At 39.8% G+C, this 24,384-nt stretch overlaps 1 protein-coding gene across 2 annotated transcripts in view; it reads left to right on the top strand.

Annotated features, from left to right (window-relative positions):
* The window catches only part of SIMC1 (SUMO interacting motifs containing 1), an 88,315-nt gene extending 63,946 nt beyond the window's left edge, over positions 1 to 24,369 (top strand). For both annotated transcript variants that reach the window (XM_025867007.2, XM_025867009.2), the window contains 4 exons: positions 1,397 to 1,525; positions 14,615 to 14,771; positions 14,877 to 14,961; positions 23,551 to 24,369. In XM_025867007.2, coding sequence (XP_025722792.1) covers positions 1,397 to 1,525; positions 14,615 to 14,771; positions 14,877 to 14,961; positions 23,551 to 23,813 — 634 coding nt within the window. In that variant the 3' untranslated portion in view covers positions 23,814 to 24,369. The remainder of the gene's footprint in view (positions 1 to 1,396; positions 1,526 to 14,614; positions 14,772 to 14,876; positions 14,962 to 23,550) is intronic.
* The last annotated feature ends 15 nt before the right edge of the window (positions 24,370 to 24,384 follow it).

The following is a 24,384-nucleotide window of genomic DNA, read 5'->3' as shown; positions in this document are numbered from 1 at the left end:
TAACAGCAATGGCTCAGACCAGGGAGGGTCCCATTACCTCAAACCACACTGAAAAGAGATTCCTAGCATTTCTTTTATGGGGTTGAGAGTGGTTTTGGTATTTTTTGAGGGATGCCAGGGTTTTAGGATCCAGAACTGTCCTTGCACAAGTAACCTATTCCATGTCAGTCATATTGTTAAAAGCCCGTCACACTTGACACTTCAAATACAGCATTTGTGCCTAAATTTACAACACTATTTTATAATCTAGTTGCACCAATCTGATTTTCATATAAGGCCTAAGGGTTTTAACTAATTTAAGAGACAATCTTTTATCTAAAGGGAGAAGGTTTAGAACAAAAAAGTATTTGCTTAACAGAGTGGGGGAGGCTGTAAAGTAGGGTTATCCTAGAACCCCAGTATATAGACCTAAGAGAGGGGCAGACACTCTTCCTTCAATGGAAGAAAATATTATAATCTAAATTATTATTGTTATTTATTATAATTAAATATTACTATAAATAAAAATAAGACCCTCTAAAAGTCAATTTATCACGATGTTAACAACAATAGGCACTACCATTTACCATGAATGAGTGCGTATCTACGAAATATCTTACACAGCACTCAAAACTTTATGAAATAGGTGGTATTATTCCCCCTTTTTTAGAGATGAGAAGACTTGGGCTCAGAGCAATTTAGTAATTTGTCAAAAGTTGACCAGCTTGTCATTGCAGAGCCAGAATCTGATGCCAAAGCCCCTAGGCCACCTATTATGTTACTGACTGCAGATTTTCTGAAAACAGAGCGCTTTCTTCCTTCACAAATAATAATGCTTGTTAAAAAAGGCTGACTTCAGGCCAGGCCCACCTTTCTGAGGGGTAGCCTAGATTCTTTCTGCCACATCAGCCTGGCTTTCTCCCACATTCAGGTCTGATAGGACAGAGGGTCACAGTCCACCAGTTGAAGTTCTGAAACTGAACTTAGTAAAAGATAATTGTAAAGAAACCAGTGACGGGAAAACCATATGGTAAATATGTATTTTCTCCTGTATCAAAGAAATTTGAATAACTGATATTCTGGACCTGTTTCTTCATCTGGAAAATAGAAAAGTTATGGGTTAGATGATCCTCAAAGTTCTCTAGATCCTTAAGATCACATGTTTCTATTTTGAATTTAAAAGTAGCTTGCTTTTACAGCTCAACCACAGGTTCTGAGAGGTTCAGATAGTATGATCTGGCAAGAGGGATTCAGGTAGGTGAAATTGCTAAATAAAAGCATGCTGAGAGCTTGAGTAGTTCTCTCTGACCTAGTATGTGCTTTACAAGATCCTTTACATGGGTGGGGATCTCCCAGCTAGCCGGGTGGCTCCTGACTAGATTCTCCCACTCACTTGTGTTCTATGTTCTGGACACAGGATTGTGTGTCAGCTGCAAAGGATGCTGTCCATAGCTGTAGAGGTAGACAGGACCCCCACGTGCAGCTCCAATAAAATTGCCGAGATGATGTTTGGGTTTGTGCTGGACATTCCTGAGAGGAGTCAGAGGTGAGTCTCAGTTTTGTTTCTGTTTTATGTTCTGGGAACAGAATTTCTGTTTTGTTTTGTTTTTTTAAGATTTATTTATTTTAGAGATCGAGCAGGGTGGGTGGGTGGGGGCAGAGTGAGAGGGAGTCTCAAGCAGACTCCATGCTAAGCGCAGAGCCCAACCTGGGTCTTGGCTTGATCCCATGACCCCAGGATCACAACCTAAGCCAAAACCAGGAGTCGGATACCCAACCGACTGCACCACCCGGGTGCCCCTGGGAACAGAATTTCAAAAGAAAATTCCAAACAGTAGTTAAATTGGGAAAAAAAGAGGTGGAGAGAGAGTTCCTGTCTCTTTAACCTTTTGAAAAAAAGAGGTTCTCAACAAATTATTTGCAACTAAGGCATAATTTCTTGAAACAGGCAGGATACCATAACTGGAGCCTACAGTTTCTTACTTTATTCATTTGGCTGAAAACTTTGTCATCCCTCAAGTTTCAGCTATTCCCTGATTCTCAACCATAGAGCCTGATATAAATGCTCGCTAAAGGCCTGATGGGTGAATGAAATAGGCATGTCCGATATTAGGGGAAGAAGAGGTGAGCCAAGAATGAAAACAGTTGGAGCTGTAGATTAAGCCCCTATGGTAAAAATAAGGAACTCAGTTTCTCTAAGCATGAATTAGTAAAGTATTCCCTTAGGAGATAAAGAAATAGAGTTCTTGGCTGGGACCAATGATTCCTCCTTTTAACCAGTAATTTTAGAATCTAGAGGAAAAAATAAATGAATGAATATGAATTCATGAATAGTTGCTAGCACAAGAAATAACTATGAGAGAACCATCATACAATAGTGATCCTTGGGGAGATTATCTCCATTGGCTCTATGTCTAACTTCTCATAACCATCCCCTAAACTCCCAGTTGGCAGCCAAGGCTATTATACAGTTTAGGTTCCTCTATTAGAAGAAAATATCAAATCAAATAGTACTGTAATAGGGATTTAATGAAAATACCCCACTAAGATTAAGAAAACCATTTATTGGGCCCCTGCAATGTGCCTGTCATTGTCATATTAACTCTCTCATATTTTCATGAAACTATGATGTTATTCCTGTTTAACAAATGAGAAAAATACTCAGAATAGTGAAATAATCCAAGTTTGCACAGCTAATTCAATTCAGAACCCAAATTTAAAGTCAGGACTTTTTAATCCCAAATTCAGTATTCAAAGGAGGCAATATGTTACAGTGGTCAGACCAAAAGAAGTGTACATAAATGTCATGCTTGCTCTGTCACCTTGTCAGGAGTATTTCATTTGGGTCCAAATCCCATACCATTCATTCAAGCCCAGATTCTTATGAAAGGTGGGAAATCTAAGGAATGGGTAACTATAAACACATTTAGACTTAACATTGACAAAAATAATTTAAATAAAGCCTGACCCTATTTTACAACTCAGAAGGGGCAAATCGGCAAGCACCTAAATTGTACTAGAATATACTTTATATAGCCTTTACGCTGGTTTATTTAATTTTTTAAAAAGTTTAGGTATAATTTACATGCAATTAAATTGTATGACTAATTTATATAAATATTCCATGGATTTTGACAAATGCATAACCCATGTGACCTATCATTTTCCAATGGCTCATTGATAGTATATAGAAATCCTGCAACTTTGCTAAATTCACTTATTGTATCTACTAAGAATTTTTTTGTGGTTTTCCTAGGATTTTCTATATACACAATCATATTGTCTGCAAATAAAAACAGTTTAACATCTTCCTTTCCAATCTATATGCCTTTTGCTTCTTTTTCCTGCCTTATTATATGGACTAGTAATCCAAGAGAATGTTGGAGAAGTGATAAGAGCAAACATCCTTACCTTATTCCTGATCTTAGGGAGGAAACATTCAGTCTGTAGACGTTTCATAGGGGTCCTCTGTCGGATTGAGGAAGCTTCCTTCTATTTCTAGTTTATTGAGTGGAGTGTTTTTATGAAGAATAGGTATTGAAATTTGTGAAATATATTTTCTGCACCTATTGAGATAATCATAATTTTTCTCCTTTTTCCATTGATGTGATGAATTACATTGATTAATTTCCTAATGTTAAACCAACCTTCCATTCCTGGAATAAAAAAACTGTACTTGGTTAGATTCCGTTTACTAATATTTTGTTAAGGGCTTTCACATCTGTGTTTACAGAAATATTGATCTGTAATTTCATTTTCTTACAATGTTCAACTTCACCCATATTTAAAGAAATGTAGATTAAAACTACAGTAAGATGCCATTTCTCACCTTTCCAAATAGTAAGAATTTTGAAGTACAATAAATACATTCCATTAGAGAGGTTTTAAGAAAGCAGATACACATTGCTGGTGGGAATGCCAAATGGTACAAACCTATCAGGAATTTTGCAATATGTAACAAAACTAAATGTACATTTACCTCTTGACCCAACAATCTTACTTCTAGGAATTTACCCTGAAGACAGCCTTCTAACAGTATGAATATACAATATGTAGGATATTCACTACACCATTGTTTATAATTGTAAAATATTAGAAACAACCCAGATGCCCATACATAGGGCAGTGGTTGAATATCTATAGTACACAATGGAGTATTATGCAGCTGTAAAAAAATTAAAATTAAAAATAGGAGCACAATTTCTGAGCTGATTTCCAAAATATATTGTTAAGTTAAAAAAGCAAAATACAAAAGAGTATGCATAGTAAATATATGTATCTTTTTGTAAGAAAGGAGAAATTTAAAAATGTACATAATTATGATCATTTGTCAAAAAAGAAACAAAGATAAATGGCAGACTAATCAAATTGCTTATGTACAAGGGGTGGATAGGAATGGGCTGGAAAGGAGAAAAGGTATTAAGCCAAAGTAGTGGTGGTGTTGGTGGCATAATACTTCTAAGTTTACTTCTTTGTATAGTTATAACTTTTAGGCTTTGGGAACCATATTAGTGTTTATATTCTAAAAGGAAAATAAATCAAGAAGTGAGTTGAAAGATATATCAACAAGAGAGGGCCTAACATGGAATACAGACACAAATTAACCTGTGTTTTAATAAATAACATAACTGGGGTGAGAGAAGGGGTTTGAGGGGGAACAAGCCCAAGTAACTTTTTTTTCAGTTTTTATTTTAAATAATTATGGATTCACAGGAGGCTGTCAAAACTAATACAGGGAGGTCCTATGTACCCTTCACCCTGTTTTCCCCCAGTGATTACATCTTATATATAACTATAGTACAATATCGCTAACAGGAAATTAACATTGGTACAATCCATAGAACATATACAGATTTCACCCATTTTATATGCATTCATTTGTGTGCAGTGTGAGCACATGTGTAGATTCATATAACTACCAGCACAATCCAGATATACAGAACTGTTCCATCACCACAAGGATCCCTCTCCTTTTATGGCCACACCATCTATCTTCCCCAATCCCTGGCAACCACTAATCTGTCCAAGTAACTTAAAACACAGTATTTGGACTAAGTATTCTCAGGCTAAAGAGAAAATGAACTGTGAATAAATATTAAACTCTAGTTAGTAAATTTCGTTTTCACAGAGGTATGAGTTAACAATTCAAAAACTATCTTATGTGTATTCTAGGATTAAACAAATAAATGTATTGTGGATAATGAGAGCCAAGTTTCTCACTGTCAGAGAAGAGAGTTACACATATGAAAAGGGGAAAGGTTAGAAGGAACCCTGTGGTGCTGAATTGGAATTGAAGGTATCAATATAAACTTGTGGTTTCTAATAAATATAGATAGATAAAGGAATAGATATAGATGTGTGAAGGTGGCATGTATGTGTGTATTCATACATCTTTTCCTACCACTACCCACTGAGTGTAGAAATAATTACCCCTTAGTAGCAATAAGCTCACCTTTGACCCAGATCTTAGAATACCAGTTTACACTAAAAGGAACCAGGGTTCCTTGAAGAAAAGGATAATTACAGAACTGAGGTAGGGAAAAGTACAAGATGAACCTGCAACATCTTGCGCCAGAAAGTAAGGAAATGTTCAAAGAACGTTCAGAACATGTCAAGTCAAAGGGCTTCTGCTGACCAAATCTGGGATAATTTGAGCATCAAAATAAATATTGACAATAAAACACTATAAACTATTAAATAAAATAAGAATCTACGATTCTAATACTGACAAGAAGGAAGGAAGAGAAGGGATGTTCTTCTTTACTGTTGAAAGCCAATTAATAAATGTAAGAAGAAACAATGAGTTGGGAAAAAAATGCCATTTGATAACCATCATAATAGTTAATTCAGGTATGAATGGATATTAAAATGGTGAAAGTTTGTGGAGTACCAAGGTATTTTCATAATTTCAAAATATATTGCCACAGGATACTCATTAATTATAGTGGGAAAAATAATAACTTTATAGTGAAGGCACTACCTTAGTCGCTAAGTGTTCAAAGTTAACACCAACAATGAGACAGTTGGCATCATATGCCTTTTGATATGATGCACTGAGAAAAACAAAATACAATTCTTGCAGTACTCTTGCCCCAAAATGTATAACCTCAATCTAATTGTGCAGAAATATCAGACAAGGGGTGCCTGGGTGGCTCAGTCATTAAGCGTCTGCCTTCGGCTCAGGTCATGGTCCCAGGGTCCTAGGTTCGAGCCCCACATCAGGCTCCCTGCTCAGCGGGAAGCCTGCCTCTCCCTCTCCCACTCCCCCTGCTTGTGTTCCTGCTCTCGATCTCTCTCTCTCTCTCTGTCAAATAAATAAATAAAATCTTTAAAAAAAAAAAAAGAAGTATCAGACAAATCCCAAATGAGAAATGTTCTGTGAAAAAAACTGACCTGCACTTTTTTTTTTAAGATTTTATTTATTTATTTGACAGAGACAGAGATAGTGAGAGCAGGAACATAAGCAGCTGGAGTGGGAGAGGGAGAAGCAGGCCTCCCCCTGAGAAGGGAGCCCGATGTGGGACTCAATCCCAGGACCCTGGGATCATGACCTAAGCCGAAGGCAGACGCTTAACGACTGAGCCACCCAGGCGCCCCTGACCTGCACTTTTTAAAAATGTCAGTGTCATGAAAGACAAAGTAAAGTTGAGGAGCTGTCCTAGATCAAAGGACTTAAAAAAAACCAACAGCTGAATGCAATGTGTAATCTGTGATTTTCTTTTGCTATAAATAGCATTATGAGGACAATGAAAAAATCTGATTAAAGTCTGTGGATAATAAAATAGTATTGTTAGTAAAGTTAATTTTCTGATTTTAATCATTGTATCTGGTTATCTAAGAGAATGTCCTTGTTTTTAGGAATTATACACTGAAGTATTTAGGGGTAAATGGGCATCATGTCTACAACTTTCAAGTAGTTCAGAGAAAAAAATTGAAAGACAGAGACAGAAGGATAAAGAAGATGTGATAGCATTTGGTGAAAAGTATTAAGGGTATTTGGGAATTCTTTGTACTATTCTTGCAACTCTTCTATGAGTCTAACAAAAAGTTAAAGGCTTTTAGAAAAAGGTTTGTTTAGGGGCGCCTGGGTGGCTCAGTTGGTTAAGCGACTACCTTCGGCTCAGGTCATGATCCTGGAGTCCCAGGATCGAGTCCCGCGTCGGGCTCCCTGCTCAGCAAGGAGTCTGCTTCTCCCTCTGACCCTCTTCCGTCTCATGCTCTCTATCTCTCATTCTCTCTCTCTGAAATAAGTAAATAAAATCTTTGGAAAAAAAAAGAAAAAGTTTTGTTTATTGTAAATATCATAGTCTGGGTTTTTTTAGTCAGCTGAGGGTCCCTGCCTTTTAATGGGAGTTATTTATTTCATTTACATTTAATTGTTGGTTTTATGTCTGTCATCTTGCTATTTGTTTCCTACTTGTCTCTTTTGTCCTTTGTTCATTTTTACCTCCTTTTCTGCCTTCTTTTGGATTATGTATTTTCTGTTATTCCATTTTACCTTTCCTATTGGCTCTTAGCTTTTTTTAATTAAAATTTTATTTTGATGTAATTATATATTTGCATCAGTTATAAGGAATAATACAGAGAGATCCCATGTAGTCTTTATGCAGCAATCTGATAACATATTGCAAAACTATAGTGCAATATCACAACCAGGATATGGAGATTGATACAAGCCAAGATACAGAGCATTTTCATCACTACAAGGATTATTCATGTTGCCATTTTATAGCCATACACACTTCCTCCCACCCCACCCCTTCTTAACCCCTGAAAACTAAACTGTTCTCCATTTTTATACTTTTATCATTTCAAGAAATGTTTTTAAGTTTTTATTTATTTATTTGAGAGAGCGAGAGAGAGAGAGAGCACAGGCAGGGTGAGGAGCAGAGGAAAAAGCAGACTCCCTGCTGAGCAGGAGCCCAACGCAGGGCTCGATCCCGGGACTCCAGGATCATGACCTGAGCTGAAGACAGACGCTTAACCGACTGAACCACCCAGGCGCCCCTCATTTCAAGAATATTTTATGAATGGGGGGCGCCTGGGTGGCTCAGTCATTAAGCGTCTGCCTTCGGCTCAGGTCATGATCCCAGGGTCCTGGGATCAAGCCCTGCATCGGGCTCCCTGCTCAGCGGGAAGCCTGCTTCTCCCTCTCCCACTCCCCGTGCTTGTGTTCCCTCTCTCGCTGTGTCTCTCTCTGTCAAATAAATAAATAAAGTCTTTTTAAAAAAAAAGACTATTTTATGGATGGGATTATACAGTACATAACCTTTTGGGGCTGACTTTTTTCATTCAGTATAATTCTTTAGAGATTCATTCAGGTTGTTATGTGTATCAATAGTTAATCCCTTTTTATTAGTGAATAGTATTCCATGGTGTGAGTGTACCATGGATTTTTTTTAACCATTTACCCAGAGGATATTACGGTTTGGGACTATTATGAATAAAGCTGCTATAAATATTCATATACAAATTTTCATGTGAACATAAGTCTTCATGTCGCTGGAATAATACCAAGGAGTATAATTTTTGCATCATATGTTAGTTTCATGTTTAGTTTTTAAGAAACTACCAAACTGACTGTACTATTTTATATACCCACCAACAACATATGTGTGATCTGGTTTCTCTGCATCCTGACCAGCATTTGGTGTTGCCACTGTTTTTTATTCTAACCATTCTAATAGGTGTGTGGTGATATCTCATGATTTTCATTTTCATTTCTCTAATGGCTATTGAATTTGAACATCTCATGTGTTTATTGCCATCTGTATATCTCTTTACTGAAATGTCTCTTTTTTTCATTTTCTAAATGGATTGTTTGCTTTTTTACTGTTGAGTTTTGAGAATCTTTCTGTATTCTAGATACTACTTTTCTGTGGTTTGCAAGTATTTTCTCCCACTTTGTAGTTTGCCTTTTCATCCTCTAAACAAGGTCTTTCACAGAGCAAAAGTTTTAAATGTTGATAAATACAACTTATCAACTTTTCCTTTTATGGATAATACTTTTGTGCCAAGATTCCTTGGGATTGTTTACATAGATGTGTGTCACCATGTCATCTGCAAATAGGGACAGTTTTATTTCTCCCAGTCTTTATGCCTTTTATTTCCTTTTCTTGCCTTACTGCACTGGCTAGAACTTCCACAACTATGTTGAATAGCAGTGGTAAAAGCAGACATCTTTGCATTTGTTAATGATTTATGGGAAAGCATTCAGTTCATTAATTAATTATTGATTAAAATATAAGTTCATCATTAATCATGACTCTGGCTGGCAGGCTTTTTGTGGATGTTCATTCACAAGTTGAAGAAGTTCCCTTTTACTCCTAGTTTTCATTATGAGTGGGTATTGAATTTTATCAAATACTCTTCAGTAAATGTTTTATTTTTAATGGTTGTTCTTAGAATTACAATATGCATCCTTAACTTACCACAGTCTGCCTTGAATTAATATTATATCGCTTAACATATAATGTCAGAATCTTAAAACTATATTTCCATTTACTCTGCTTTCATCCTTTGTGCTTTATCGTCATACATTTTACTTTTACATAGGTATAAATTCCAGAATGAAGTTATATTTTTGTTTTAAACACTTAGTTGTTTTTAAAATAAATTTAAGAGATGATGTGGAGAGGGTCTTTTATATTTACACACTGGGATACTGTGATTTATAATAAGAAATATATATTTGGTCTTCATCCCAAACCCTTGGAATTTCCTAAGTGAGGAAAGATAAAGGTGTCTTTTATCACGTTAATGAAGTGACTTTTGGAATGCCCCTAGGGTAAGAATCGGAACTGTGTCCCAACCCCCCAACCATTTCCCCCACCCCATCTTCAGCTACAGGATGGGGAGAGGGGCAGGGGATTGAGTTTAATTACAAATGGTCAGTGATTTAATCCATCACACCTATCTAATGAAGCCTCCATAAAAACCCAAGAGGACAGGGCTCAGAAAGCTTACAGGATGGTGAACACAGAAAGATACCAGGAGAATGACAGCCCCAGAGACCTTGGAAGCTTTTCACCCTTTCCCACATACCTTACCTTATGCATCTCTTCCATCTGGCTGTCCCTGAGTTATATCCCTTTATAAGAAACTGGTAAAGTAGTAAGTAAAATTTGTTTTTGAGTTTTGTGAGCCGCTCTAGCAAATTAATTGAACCTGAGGAGGGAGACCTGGGAACCTCTGATCTACAGCCAGTCATCCGGAAACAGGTGACAATCTGGACATGAGAGTGGCATCTGAAGTGAGGGTGGAGGGAGTCTCATAGGACCAAGCCCATAACCTGTGGGATCTGATGCAATCTTCAGGTGGAGAGTTCCAGAATTGAGTTAATTGCCTGGTGGTATCACAAAAAAACATACGCGGGGTGGGGCGCCCAGGTGGCTCAGTCGTCAAGCGTCTGCCTTCGGCTTGGGTCATGATCCTGGAGTCCTGGGATTGAGCCCCGCGTCAGGCTCCCTGCTCAGTGGGGAGCCTGCTTCTCCCTCTCCCACGCCCCCTGCTTGTGTTCCTGCTCTCGCTATCTCTCTCTGTCAAATAAATAAAATCTTAAAAAAAAAAAAATACGTGGGACCCACATAGTTACCATTTCTGGTGTTCCTTCTTTCTTGAAGATTCAAGTTCCATTTGGTGTCATTTCTTGTCCACCCAAAGAACTTACTTTTTAAAGTATTTTTTGTAGTGCAGGTCTACTTGTAATAAATTCTCTCAGCTTTTATCTGGAAATGTTTTTATGTCACCTTCATTTAGGAATGGTGTTTTTACTTGATGTAAATTCTAGGTTGATAGGGATTTTTTTCTTTATTTATTTTAAAGATGTTCCATTTTCTCCTGACTTGCTAATGAGAAGTTATTAGAATATCTTACTGTTGTTCCCCTATATGTCATATGTCTTTTTTCTCTGGCTGCTTTATTTTTTATTTTTAGCAATTTGATTATGATACCGACATGTAATTTTCTGTACATTTATCCTGCTTGGGGTTTATTGAGTTTCTTAAATCTGTGAGTTGATATTTTTCATCAAATTTTGGCCGGAGTTTTTTTGCCACAAACTCTTATTCTGGGGAATCAAGTTACATGTATGTTGGATTGCTTGACACTGTTCCACAGATCACTAAGATTCTGATGTTTTCTATTGTTGTTTTGCTTTGTTTTGTCTTGATTTTTTTTTTTCTCTGCTTCAGTGTGGATAGTCTTCAAGATTCCTGACCTTTTCTTTCAGAGCGCCCAAGGTGCTGTTAAGCCTATCAAGTGGTCTTTTTTTTTTTTTTCCATTTCAGATATTGTATTTTTCAGATCTGGGGTTTCCATATGGTTCATTTTTATAGTTTCCGTTTCTCTTTGCTTAATAGTCCCCACCTAGTCACTCATTATATACATCTTGGTCTGTTGGTTGGTTGGTTAATCATGAACATATTTATAATAGCTGTTCTAAAGGCCTTGTCTACTAATTCCAACATCTCTGGATGTTGTTTGTTTCTCTGGACATTTTGCTCCTGGCTGTGGGTCATATTTTCCTGCTTTTTCCCTTGACTAATAATTTTTTGTTGTATGCTGGACGTTATAAATGCTGTGTTGTTGAAGGTCTGGTCTGCTGCCTGTTTTATTAAAGAGTATTGAGTTTTATTCTGGCAGGCAATTGATTTACTGGTAGATTAGCTTTCTCCTGTTGAGGCTTGTTTCTAGGACTTATAAGGGTGGTTCTAAAGCAGCCCTTATTAAAGGGCTTGAGTCTTGAGGCTTAGTCCTTTTGGGGTCTCAACTGAAGGTCCAAGATGTTCAGTGAGGTCTCTCCACTGTGGCTCATTGAAACCCCAGTATCTCTCAGCGCTGGGAGATCTCCAGAATCTCTGCTCAGCTCATAGCCCTCCAGCTGGTTTTCTCTCTCAGGCTTTTGAGCTTCTTCCTGCACATGTGCCAGGGGCCCCTTTACACACATTTCTTGAGCTCCTCCTCCTCCAACACAAATTCCAGCCACTTCAGCTGTCTCAACCATCAGCCTCTTTTTGCTCTGCCCAGCAAGCCCACTGCTTTGTGTTTGGGTCCCACACTTTCCTCTGCCTTAGAAAGTACCGCCCATAAGAAATTTGGGATAAATGTGGGGTTTGTCACTTTTGTTTCCCTTCTTTTAAGAATAACAGTACTTTGAAGCAGCTTGTCCAGTGCCTGAAAATGATTATTGCATATGTTTCTCCAGTTTTGTAATTGTTTATGACAGGAGGATAAGTCCAATACCAGGTATTCTATGAATCTGGATGTTGGCCTTCCTCTATATCTTGTTTTTGAAATTCAAATTTGAATTGCTATAGATTTTGTACCTCCATTTCCCGCTATGGCCAATGCATTAAAATTACCTTTTTGTCCTTTTTATATCTCTGAGTATGCCACCTGTGGATTATAAAACCAAGACAAACACAGGCCCTGGAAACAAAATTAGAAGAGAAAATACAGTTTGAAATAGAAGGTTATTGAATAGAAAAACTGTCTTGTGAGAGAAATAGGCCAAATACAGAGTAGAAATTGGACTTTTTTTTAAGATTTTATTTATTCATTTGAGAGAGAGAGCACAAACAGCAGGGAGGGGGAGAGGGAGAAGCAGACTCCCCAGTGAGCAGGGAGCCCAATGTGGGACTAGATCCCAGGACCCCGGGATCATGACCTGAGCCAAAGGTAGACACTTAACTGACTGAGCCACCCAGGCATCCCTGAAATTGGACTTTTTTCAAAAGATTTTATTTATTTGGGAGAGAGAAAGAGAGCAAGAGCGCACAAGTAGGGAGAGAGGGAGAGAATCTCAAGCAGACTCCTCACTGAGCATGGAGCCAGATGCGGGGCTCGATCCCACAACCCACGAGATCGTGACCTGAGCTGAAACCAAGAGTCGGATGCTTAACTGACTGAGCCACCCATGTGCCCCTAGAAATTGGACTTTAAAAAGAATTTGGGGAATATCGTGCAAATGTAATCCTTCGGAGTTCCTTGCATCAAAGAAGAAAATTTGTGGGGTGCCTGTGTGGCTCAGTCGGTTAAGCATCTGACTCTTGATCTCAGTCCAGGGCTTAATCTTGGGGTTGTGAGTTCAAGCCCTGTGTTGGGCTCCACACTGGGCATGGAGCCTACTTAAAAAGAAAGAAAAAGAAAATTTGTCAGAGAAGGTATACAATGATTTTCAACTCATTAAAGAAATAAAATGGATTTTCATAAATACTTTAGACTTTTTAAAACTTTTGACTAGTAAGAGGGAAAGGTTAAAAATATTCATTTTGCTTTATAAACTTTGCTTTTCTACAAATAATATATGTGCCTGGTGCAAAAGCAAAGGGAAAGGGAAAATAAAAATGAATAGATACTTTATGATTTATCATTTTTATAAATGGCAGTGGCACAAAGAACCCCCTATTTTTCCAGATGTTGCAAAACTACAAAGGGGCAAGATGTAGGAGAAAAGCCTCTTGGATCAGGGCTAGCTGTGTTCCTCATTGCTGTACCTCCTTATGTGCTCACAAGGTGTCTGCTTCCGGAACTGCTATGACCAGCAGACCTGACAAGGACTGACAAACAGACCTTTAAGCTAACACCCTCAGGCAGTCCAGAGATGCACCCTGTGCATCTGAGATTTATAACACTCTTTTGGAAGCTGACATTGCTTTTAGAACAATGAGCCTGAGGGCCACCTGGGTGGCTCAGTCGGTTAGGCATCTGACTCTTGATCTCAGCTCTGGTGTTGATCTTGGGGTCAGGGGCTCAATCTCCAAGCTGGGCATGGAGCCTACTTCAAGAAAAAAAAATTAAAAGACCCTAGAACAATGATTAACCTTCCTGAAGCACAGCTGTTTTGTAGCTCTCCCTCTCTGAGATTCTGAATATGCTGCAGCCCACCTTTGCTAGTCAAGTCCTGCACTGGGTAAAGTGACAAAGTCCAGGGCAAGTCCCCCCAGAGGGACTCTCAAGTTCTAGACTTGAAGTTTAAGAAGCTGCAATGCCCACAGCTGTGTATTTTTTACTTCCTTCTTTTCGTCCAGGATTTTCCCCACTGGTGGAATGACTCCTGCCTTGAGCCTTTTTTGCTCTTCTTAGACTACTTTCCCGTGCCTCTTCCTCCGTTAGAAGGCCCCTTCTAGTCCCCTGACCAAGTGTGCTCTCTCCCGTGTGTATCCCTGGAGCACCACAGGCAGCCCACGTACACGTGCACTGGCCACACACTTTATTTTGGTTCCCATTGCATACCTTTTGCCTCTGGTCATCAGTCAGCTTTTTGAGAGAAATGCCTTCTTTTATTTATCTTAATATTCTTTGCTCTGCCAAACAGTGTCTGGCACATTGTGGGCATTTAGAAATATTTATTCCCAGTATTAATTCTCTTACAATATGAAGTTAATCTTTTTAACGTGTCCTAAACTTTTCTTTTCCAAATATCAAAGACTTTTCCCTCCTTCTGGCAGTTGTTAATTCATGAACAACCCCACCTCTGCCTCATTCACAAGCTTTGTGCATTTGTAGGCCTCTATCATATTCCTTCTTAGTCACCTCTGTTTTAGGGCAAAGGTTAGAGCTTTCAGAGGGAATTGTGGTATACATTCCTTGAAGTGATAGTGGTGATGGTTAACCCTCTCTCTTCTCCATGCAGGGAGATGTTCTTTACTACCATGGAAAGCCACCTTCTGCGCTGCAAAGTGTTAGAAATCATATTCCTCCACAGCTGCGAGACGCCCACCCGCCTGCCCTTGTCTCTGGCCCAGGCCCTCTACTTTCTGAACAATTCTACATCACTGCTCAAGTGTCAGGTACATGCTTCCCTGCCTCGGTCAGACCTAGAATACCTTTCCCCTCACCCTTGAGCATGTAACTGAAGAAGGCACCTCCTACCAACTGCTTTCACTTCTCTGCAGTCAGATAAAACCCAGTGGCAGACATGGGACGAACTGGTTGAGCACCTGCAGTTCCTGTTATCCAGTTATCAGCATGTGTTAAGAGGTAAGCAGCATTTGTTCACAAAGATGATTGTATGGGAGTCTCACAATCGCCATTGTTATGAATTGAAGTTACATGGGGGATTCTAATTTGTTAGCCTAAGTACAGCATTGTTCCTTGGTTATAACTACAAGGAACAAGGAATGACATCTTTGGAATCACTGCTATAAATCAGAAGAATTCACATATTTCCGTTATGGCAGATAATACAGTGGTCCTTGCAGTTATTACGTTGACAGGTAAGCAGCAGTCGTCATACCAGAAGTATTCTGTAATGACCTGATTAGCCCTGGCATCTTACCCTGCCCGTCACTGCAAGTCTTTGCTGGATCACTTGCTCATTGACTGTGGACACTGTAAACATCTGTCAGTAGGATACAAAGCCAGAGCAAATCAGTGGCAAGGTAAAAGCATACATCTTGCAGAAGTTGTAAGATGCTCTATAGTCTGTGAAAGTGACTTTGCTCAAGTCCCAGGCAAACCCAGTGATCAAGGAGGATCCAGGAGAGTTAAACTAATTAACACTCAGGAAGTGAATATTGACGAGGGTAATAATGGAATAGCTGCTTCAAGTGAGAATGATTTTTTTTTAAAGATTTATTTATTTATTTGACAGAGAGAGAGAAACACACACAGTGAGAGAGGGAACACAAGCAGGGGGAGTGGGAGAGAGAGAAGCAGGCTTCCCACAGAGCAGGGAGCCTGATGCGGGGCTCCATCCCAGGACCCTGGGATCATGACCCGAGCCGAAGGCAGACGCTTAACAACTGAGCCACCCAGGCGCCCCTCAAGTGAGAATGATTTTATTAGCCAAATATTAATAAGGCCCTTGTTCCCAATTAGTGACGTAATTATTAATTCCAAAAGGAAAGATAGTAACTTTTTTTAACAGATGTATTTATTTATTTATTTATTTGAGAGGGAGAGAGTGTGCACATGAGCAGGGGGGAAGGGGCAGCGGGAGAGGGAAAGAGAGAGAGAGAGAGAGAATCTTCAGCAGACTCCCTGCTGAGCACAGAGCCAAAGTGGGACTCCATCCCACACCCTGAGATCATGAGCTGGGCTGAAACCAAGAGTCATGTGCTTAACCAACTGAGCCACCCAGGTGCCCCAAAAGATAGTAACTTTTTAGGGGAGAAAACACATTCCTCTTAATGTGATGCCCTGAGAAGGACACGTCATCACTTGGGTAGTGTTCTTGCCAAAAATCCATGACCTGAATCTAATCACAAGGGAGCATCAGACAAATTCCCACGGAGAGACCTTTCACAAAATAATTGACTTGTACTCTTCAAAAGTGCCAATGTCTTAAAAACAAAGACCAAGAAACTGTTCCAGATTAGAAAGAAACTAAAGCACATTAATACTAAATGCAAGACATGATCCTGGATGGGCTCCTGAACCAGGGAAAAGAAGCTATGAAGTATGTTATTGGGATGATCGGTGAAATTTAAATAGATAAAATAATAGTATTATACTAATATTAAATTTCCTGTTTTTGATAACGATCCTGGCTTATGAAAATAATTGTCCTCAGTCTTATGAAGTCCAGATTGAAGTATTGAGGGGTAGAAGGGCACAATGTTCAACTTATCCTCAAACAGTGAGGAGGGACAGTACATATTTATGTGTAACTATATATAAATATATACATTTATATATAATATACATTTTATATTTACTTGCCATGATCATGTTGAGGTTGATTTTAGCTCAGTAATGTCACTGGGGAAGGTATAATAGCCCTTATACCCTCTCAGGCCTGGAATTGGGGAAGCTATTGTAGAGAAATAAAAGAACAGCACTGAATTTACAACAGAAGGTTTGGAGGGGCGCCTGGGTGGCTCAGTTGTTAAGCGTCTGCCTGCGGCTCAGGTCATGATCCCAGGATCCCGGGATCAAGCCCGGCATCGGACTCCCTGCTCTGCGAAAAGCCTGCTTCTCTCTCTCCCACTCCCCCTGCTTGTGTTCCCTCTCTCGCTTTGTCTCTCTCTGTCAAATAAATAAAATCTTCAAAAAAAAAACAAAAACAAAACAGAAGATCTGGGTTTGAATCCCAACTCCACCACTTAACTCTGCTAACTTTATGTCTCTAAACCTCATTTTCTTCTATGGAATGGAGATGGTAATATACACCTTTTCGAGACTGATTGTTAAAAGATGTGAGAAAAAATAGTGAGCACTCAATGTTAGTTGAATCTCAGCCTGCCTATTTGCACAGCCAGGAGTAGGCTACGAGATCTTTATGTTTCAGCCTCTTGTAACTAAAACTTAAAAGTGCATTGTCAAGGCCATGACATTTGTGGTTGTAGAGTTTGTGCATTTTTTAGCCCCCTCAAAGAAGGGTACATGTCCTTCTCAGAACAAAGCCTCAGAGGCAAATTCCATGTTGTACTTAGCCTCATCAAGGTTTACATAATTGTTCTTTTGGAGATCAAGCAGAAAGTTTAATATTAAAGCAGCCTGGTTTTATTTAAAGTTCACCTTTAACACCCCTTGTTTACTTCTGTTTTGCTTCCCAGGGAATACAGCTGGGCCTTGGGGGCAATAGTGACTTAAGATGGACATGGGATCCACTTTCATTCCAGAATATTTTTATGCTTCTAACAAGGGAGAGGAAAAACTTAGACCAGTGTATATTGACCAAGAATAAATGAGATGTGTTCCAGTGCTATTTTATCCTTAACATTTTCTCCACTTTCTTTGGAGACCAAGAGTTAAGAAGGAGAAAAAATATTTAGAACCAATAGTTCGGAAACAATGTCTTCCAAAGAAGGCAGCTAAATGGCACCCTGACATGGTCAGTATCCTTGTCAGTAGGCTTTTTACTGTGAGGGCTCCTTAGTCATCTCTGCCCTCTGCAAGTGATCTGAGGACATTGTGGAAGGCATTTGGGGTCAGCCTGAGTTGTCCAGCTCCACGGATAGGAGAAGAAGGGAAGAGGTTGGGGAGCCCAAGCTTGTCCTCTGTTTAGGGAAACATCTTAGCATGGGGGAAGAGAAGAAGAAAGACTAGGTAAATTCACACACCCTGGCATATATAATCCAATAACCTGGGGAAGGTGAGTATCATCCCCTTTTTATAGACGGGGAAACAAAGGCTGAGAGAAAAGTAAGTGAGGAGCCAGGATTCCAACTTAGGTCTGTTGCCAAAGTCTATGTGCAGTGAAAACACACTGGAAGGAATTATTGTTCTATGAAATCACTGGGTGAGATTAGGTGAGACTCTAAGGAATTTCCAGCTCCCTGTTTTCTAAACTCTCGGTACATGGTTAAATTACTTTTGTACAAACCCTTGACCTTGGGGAAAAGTATATCCTGAAGCCCCATACTTTGTAAATATTTCCAAAAAGGCAGAGCAGCCCCATGGAGGCATAGATGCTGGGCTGCCAGGTAAGCTCACATTCTCTGGCTAAGAGAATCAATCCCACCACACCCCAGTTCCATAGCCATGCAGCTCAAGTTTGAGCCTCAGCCAAACGGCAACTTGCTTTATGCCATGAGTTTTCCTGATACTTGTGAATTGTTAATACCTCTTATTTTGAAACTATGAATGCTAGGAATTTAAACATACAGTATTTAAAGGAAGAAAAACACCTGTTTTCCTGAATTCCACTTGGCTAGACAACTTAGGCAGGATGGCCCACGGAAGTCAGACCTCAGTTCCTTCTGAGGAGAGATACACACAGCCTTCCTACAAGGAGCCTGTCCAGAGACGGGAGAAAAGCAGATGCTGGCAAGATCAATTCAAGTCATATATTCATCCAGGCAACAAATATTTACAAAATGCCTTCTGTGTGCCTGGCTCATTGGGAAAACTTCAGTGAATAAGACCAATGTGGCCCCTGCACTCATAGAGCTTACTGTGAAGAGATTGACCCTGAACAAATAATCACATAAATAACATCTAATCACAATTAAAATAAATGCTCTGAAGGAAAGGAGAAGTGCACAAAATAGGAGCACCTATTCTATTTTTGGAGGGACCCACAAAGACCTCCCTGAAGAAGTGATACTTCAGCTGAGATAAGTACTGGTGGGGCACCTGGGTGGCTCAGTCCGTTAAGCATCTGCCTTCGGCTCAGGTCATGATCGCAGGGTCCTGGGATCGAGCTCCACATCGGGCTCCCTGCTCATCAGAGTCTGCTTCTCCCTCTCCCTCTGCCCCTACCCCCCACCTCCCACTCATGCTCTCTCTCTCAAATAAATAAATAAAATCCTTAAAACAAACAAAAAACCAGGACTGGTGTTAGCCAGGCAAATAGGGCAAACTTTTCCAGAAAAAATTAAAAATGGCATGTCCGGAGCGCCTGGGTGGCTCAGTCGGTTAACCAACTGCCTTCAGCTCAGGTCATGATCCCAGGATCCTGGGATCAAGCCCCACATCGGGCTGCCTGCTTCTCCCTCTCCCATTCCCCCTGCTTGTGAATCCCTCTCTCCACTGTCTCTCTCTCTGTCAATTAAATAAATAAAATCTTTAAAAAAAAATGGCATGTCCAAGGGCCCTGAGGCAAGAAGTTGTTTATCGAGTCCAAGGAACATAGAACAAGCTAGTAAGACTGGAATGTAGAGAGCAAGGGGAGACTAGCACAAGATGAGACTAGAATAGTAGATGGATAGGGCATGAAGGGACTTCTGGGCCCTGTTAAGAAATGTCAGCTTGATTCCAAGAGTGAAGAGAAGCCATCAAAGTGGTTTTGCATAAGGTTGCTCTGCCTGAGGTGTGGCAAGTAGTTTGGCGGAGGACCAGAGAGGTCCCAGGAGGGGTCATGGTGGCGAGGGTGTGGGTTGTGCAACGGGGAAGGCCGTGGATAGAACAGAAGCACTTTGAAGATCAGTTTGTCAGGGCTTGGGTAACTGAGTCGCAAGTAAGGCTCCAGGGTTCTGCCATTGCTGACACGGACATAAATGGAGAAAGATCTGCAGAGAAGATAAAAAGCGCAGTGTGACTGTTGAGTTGGAGATTCCTATGGTGATGATGATGAGGAGGAGGAGGAGGAAGATGATGATAAAAATAATAATAGTTACCCTAGGGGGAGCCTGGGTGGCTCAGTCAGTTGAGCATCTGACTCTTGGTTTCTGCTCAGGTCATGATCTCAGAGTTGTGAGATCAAGCCCCAGGTTGGGCTCGGTCCTCAGCATGGAGTCTGCTTGAGTTTCTCTCCTTCTCCCTCTGCCCCTCTCCCCCTGCTCTAAATAAATAAATAAATAAATAAATAAATAAATAAATTTTAATATAATAATAATAGTAGTTACCCTTAGTAACCTGATCCAGGAACCTAATAATAATACTATGAGCCAGAACATCTTGCATAAGGCATTGTGCTAAACTCTTTACATAAATCGCCTCACACAGTATTCCCAACAGCCTCTGATACAAGACCTCCCATGCCTACCGAAGCATAAAATCCAAGGCCTTGCCAACTGGACCAGAATGGCTGAAGTCCACTGGCCAAGAGTTCCTCTCCCTTGGACAGTGCTTGGATAGGAGCTGCCAACATTTACCTCTTTGAATGTCTGGTATTACTTTAATAAACTCCAAATTCTTCTTGCTCCCACTCCAAGTCATCCCTATTCCCCTCTGTTCAGCCAGTTCTTTCCATTCCTTCAAAATCATTTTCATATTTTTCAGAGTAGCATATGCCTTACAAAAACTACATTTTACTAAAAGACTTTTGTCCCCCTACAACCATTCTCCACCAGTAGCAGAGTAAAATAGAGCACATTCCCTGGCTTAAAACCCTCCAGATGCTTCCATTTGCTCTCAAAGGCCAAACTCCACATTGTTCTGTGGCCCAACCTACCTTCCAGTCTCCTCTACTACCGCTTTCCCTTACCACCCACATTTTACCTCTAGTTCTCAAAACAAGCTTTTCCTGCCTCAGGGCATTTACACTTACTGTTCTCACTACCTGAACTGCTTTTCCCCTAGACCTTTGCACAGTTGCCTCCTTCTCATCCTTCAGGACTCAGCTAAGAGGCCCTGAGTAGAGTGGGCTGCTTCCCTCATCCCCCCAATGCCACTGTTTCTCACAGCATCCGATTTATTTCTGTAATTGTACTCACCAAAACTATAATTGTTTTTGTTGGCTGGTTTACTGTTAGGCTTCCTGCAACTAGAATGTCAGTTCATGGGGGCTGGGCCCACGTCTCTAATTGCACTGTATCCCCAGAAAGCAGCCCACTTCCAGATGCATAATAGGTGCTCACTGGAATTTGTGTTGATTGAATGTTGAAAGGGCCCTGATAGGACATCTCAAGGCAGCTTTGCTTCCTGTTTCCTTTTTAGACACTCTGTAGTGTTTGTTGTACTTTTTTCACTTTACAGTTAGGCCCGGTGCTATAAATTTAGAGGGACTTTAGCTGAAAAGATACCTGAAGGTTGAAGAAAAACATATTGAGCATATTATTTGAAAGTGTAACCTAGTACATTGCTTAAAAACAAGTTTATTCTGTTTCCCAAATTTCTGGCTACAATGTAGCGCAGTTCTAAACACCCTGCTAGAAGAGGTGCGGTTATCCCCATCTTCTAAATGAGGAGATGGAGGAAGTGATGCCCTAGTGAATGCTGGTGCATCTGGGAGTCCGCAAGTCCTCCAAGCTCGCCACAGCCATGGTCCTTTGCCTGAACTCCATATATTTCCCGAATCCTGTTGGGGCTAATCTGTGGATTTGGATGAGAGACCTTTATAACTTCTTTTACTTTTCCTCAATATTTTTATTTTTGGAGCGTTGAAAGAGTGGTACAATGAACATCCATTTACCTTTTATGTTGATTTACTGGCTGTTAACATTTTGCCACATATTGGTTTATCTACTGATCCACCTGAATACTTTTTTTTTTGAGAGTTGAGAGTAAGTTGCACCATCATAATCCTTCATGCCTAAAAATACTTTGGCCTAAGAATAAGGATATTCCCGTACATACCACAATTCATTATCACACTCAACAAATTTATCCTTAATAGAATATTCTCTAACATGTCCCAGTAGTATCCTTTATAGGTGGCTGGGTCTGTTTTGAGCCAGGCTCCAAATATCACACATTGTGTTTGGTTGTTGTATACTCTTTGGTCTCCTTTTACACAGTTCCCACCCTTTCCTTGACTTTCATAATACAGACATTTTTGAAGAGCCCAGACCAGTTATTGTGTAGAATATCCCATAATTGGGGTTGTCTAATTATTTCCTCATGATCAGAGTTCTGTTAAATCCTACTGGCAAGAACACTGACTAGATGAAGATGTACACTCCTTCCCAGCACATGACAGCAAGAGGCAGTAATGTCAGTTTGGTCCCATTATTGGTGATGTTAAGTGTGATCATTTGGTTAAGGTAGTATCTATCAGATTTCCCCATTGCTCTGTTATTAGCTAAGTAATCCAGAGAGTAAAATTTTGAGACTGTGAATATCCTATTCAGCCTTCCACTCAAGGGTTTTAGCACCCACTGATGGTTCTTACCTGAATCAGTCATTACAATAGTAGATTGAAAAGTGGTTGCTTTCTAGTTATATGTTGCCTCTACATTTCTTAACTGGCCTTCTTCTGCAAAAAGGACCTTTCCCTTCTTCCTCCCCTCCTTTATTTACTATGGACTCTGCACTTTTTAAAATGTCATACATATAACCCATTTTTGTCATTTTTTTTTATGATCATGTCCAAAACGTAGCCAATAAGAGGACTCTTCACGCTGGCTTCTGTGTCCTTTTGACGTGTTCCCGTGTGTGTGCACACGCGCGTTTTCCCCCACTCTGTTTTTAAGCATTCCCTTACTTTCTTATAAAAGATGTTCCAGGTTCACCTTGTAATTTCCTTGCCATGGTCCTAGAATCGGCCTTTCCTCCAAAAAAATTCTGGTTTCTCTCAGTAGGGAGTGGGGAAAAGCATTAAGAAATCAAGATCTGGGTGTTAATATGCTGATTACTACTGGGGTACCTGCTTCTAGGTCCTCTGACAACAGAGCTAGAAAATTACATAATTTTTTTTTAGAAATACGAGTTCATAGCAATACCTCAATTTCCAATCCCTCAGAATTCTTCCTCTCCTCCTGTTCCATAACTGAATCACTCTTCTCCCACAGCAAGAACCCTTATTCTGAACATGGATATATTTATTTGGTCTATCATACACCATACACGAAATTGTTTCTTTTCAACAGAATTACTACAACAGACCAACACTACGACAAACTAAGATACTAATTCAGTATTTCTTTGCAATTCTTTTTATACTAGAAATCAGTCTCCCAGAAGATATTAAAAATTCACATGGGTCTTTTGCAAGTGTTATATTAACTTGTAGTTGCACTGTTTGATCTAGGCTCATTGCTTAAATCAACAAAGGGAAAAAACTAAGACAATTTTAATTTGTACAATTTTAATATGCAAAACCTGAGGACCAGAGAGAACCAAGAACAAAGGACCTTTTAGAAATTTGAGTGACCACAGATACTCAAATGACCTTTGACTTGTACTCCTGTAATCACCAGTCAAGTCTTTGCCCAGGCTCTACCTACTAAAATTGGACTTCTTAAGTCATAAAGGAATAAAAAGCCATTCAGAAGAGTTCAGCTGACTTTTTCCCTCTTGCAGAGCACTTGCGGAGTTCAGTGATTGATCGGAAAGACTTAATCATCAAGAGGATTAAGCCCAAGCCCCAGCAAGGGGATGACATCACGGCACTGGATGTGGAGAGACAGATTGAGGCCTTCCGCAGCCGCCTGACCCAGATGCTGGGGGAGCCGCTGGCGCCCCAGCTCCAAGACAAAGTGCACTTGTTGAAGCTCCTGCTCTTCTATGCCGCGGACTTGAACCCTGACACAGAGCCTTCTCCAAAGAACTGGAGCAGCCCCTGAGGTCCTTCTAAGCACTGAACACCAAAAATACCTCCTGAACTCTATCTCCAACTACTTGGAAGTTCTGAAAGTATCTGAAGTAGTTAAAAATCTTATAGGACCAAACCTCTCTTATTTATCTGTAGGTTATGACGACTTTCTCTTTAGTAAATTTTTTTGATATTCTATCCTAGCCTGTTCTCAAATATGGCTTAAATATACAAGGTGTATATATTTTTTAATAAATTATTTATCTATACTTTTTTTGAAGCAGGTAATACCATATGAACTGTACATTTAACATTTCCATTAAGCCCTCTGAACAAATTCTGGACATCGATGTATGTCATTCAAGGTACTGACAACCTGTTTCAGAAGAGAAAGATATACTCATTTCTCCCTGATGGATCTCAAACATCCTATATTAGAGCTGTTATATTGCCTATGAATTTGACTTTGTGGCCAGTCCGTTAAGATCTAATGTAATGGGGGTGGAGGGTAGAAACAAAAAGATTGAGCGTGTTACAAATAATTTGATGTTAAAAGGATACAATAAAAAGGCAATGGTTTTTCAAAATACCAAGTTTACCAT

This window comes from Callorhinus ursinus, unplaced genomic scaffold (assembly GCF_003265705.2).
Source record: "Callorhinus ursinus isolate GAN/ISIS: 27379988/994484 unplaced genomic scaffold, GSC_fseal_2.0 scaffold3, whole genome shotgun sequence".
Lineage (NCBI taxonomy): Eukaryota > Metazoa > Chordata > Mammalia > Carnivora > Otariidae > Callorhinus > Callorhinus ursinus.
The sequence above is the reverse complement of the archived record's forward strand: the minus strand, read 5'-3'. Positions and strand labels throughout refer to the sequence as shown.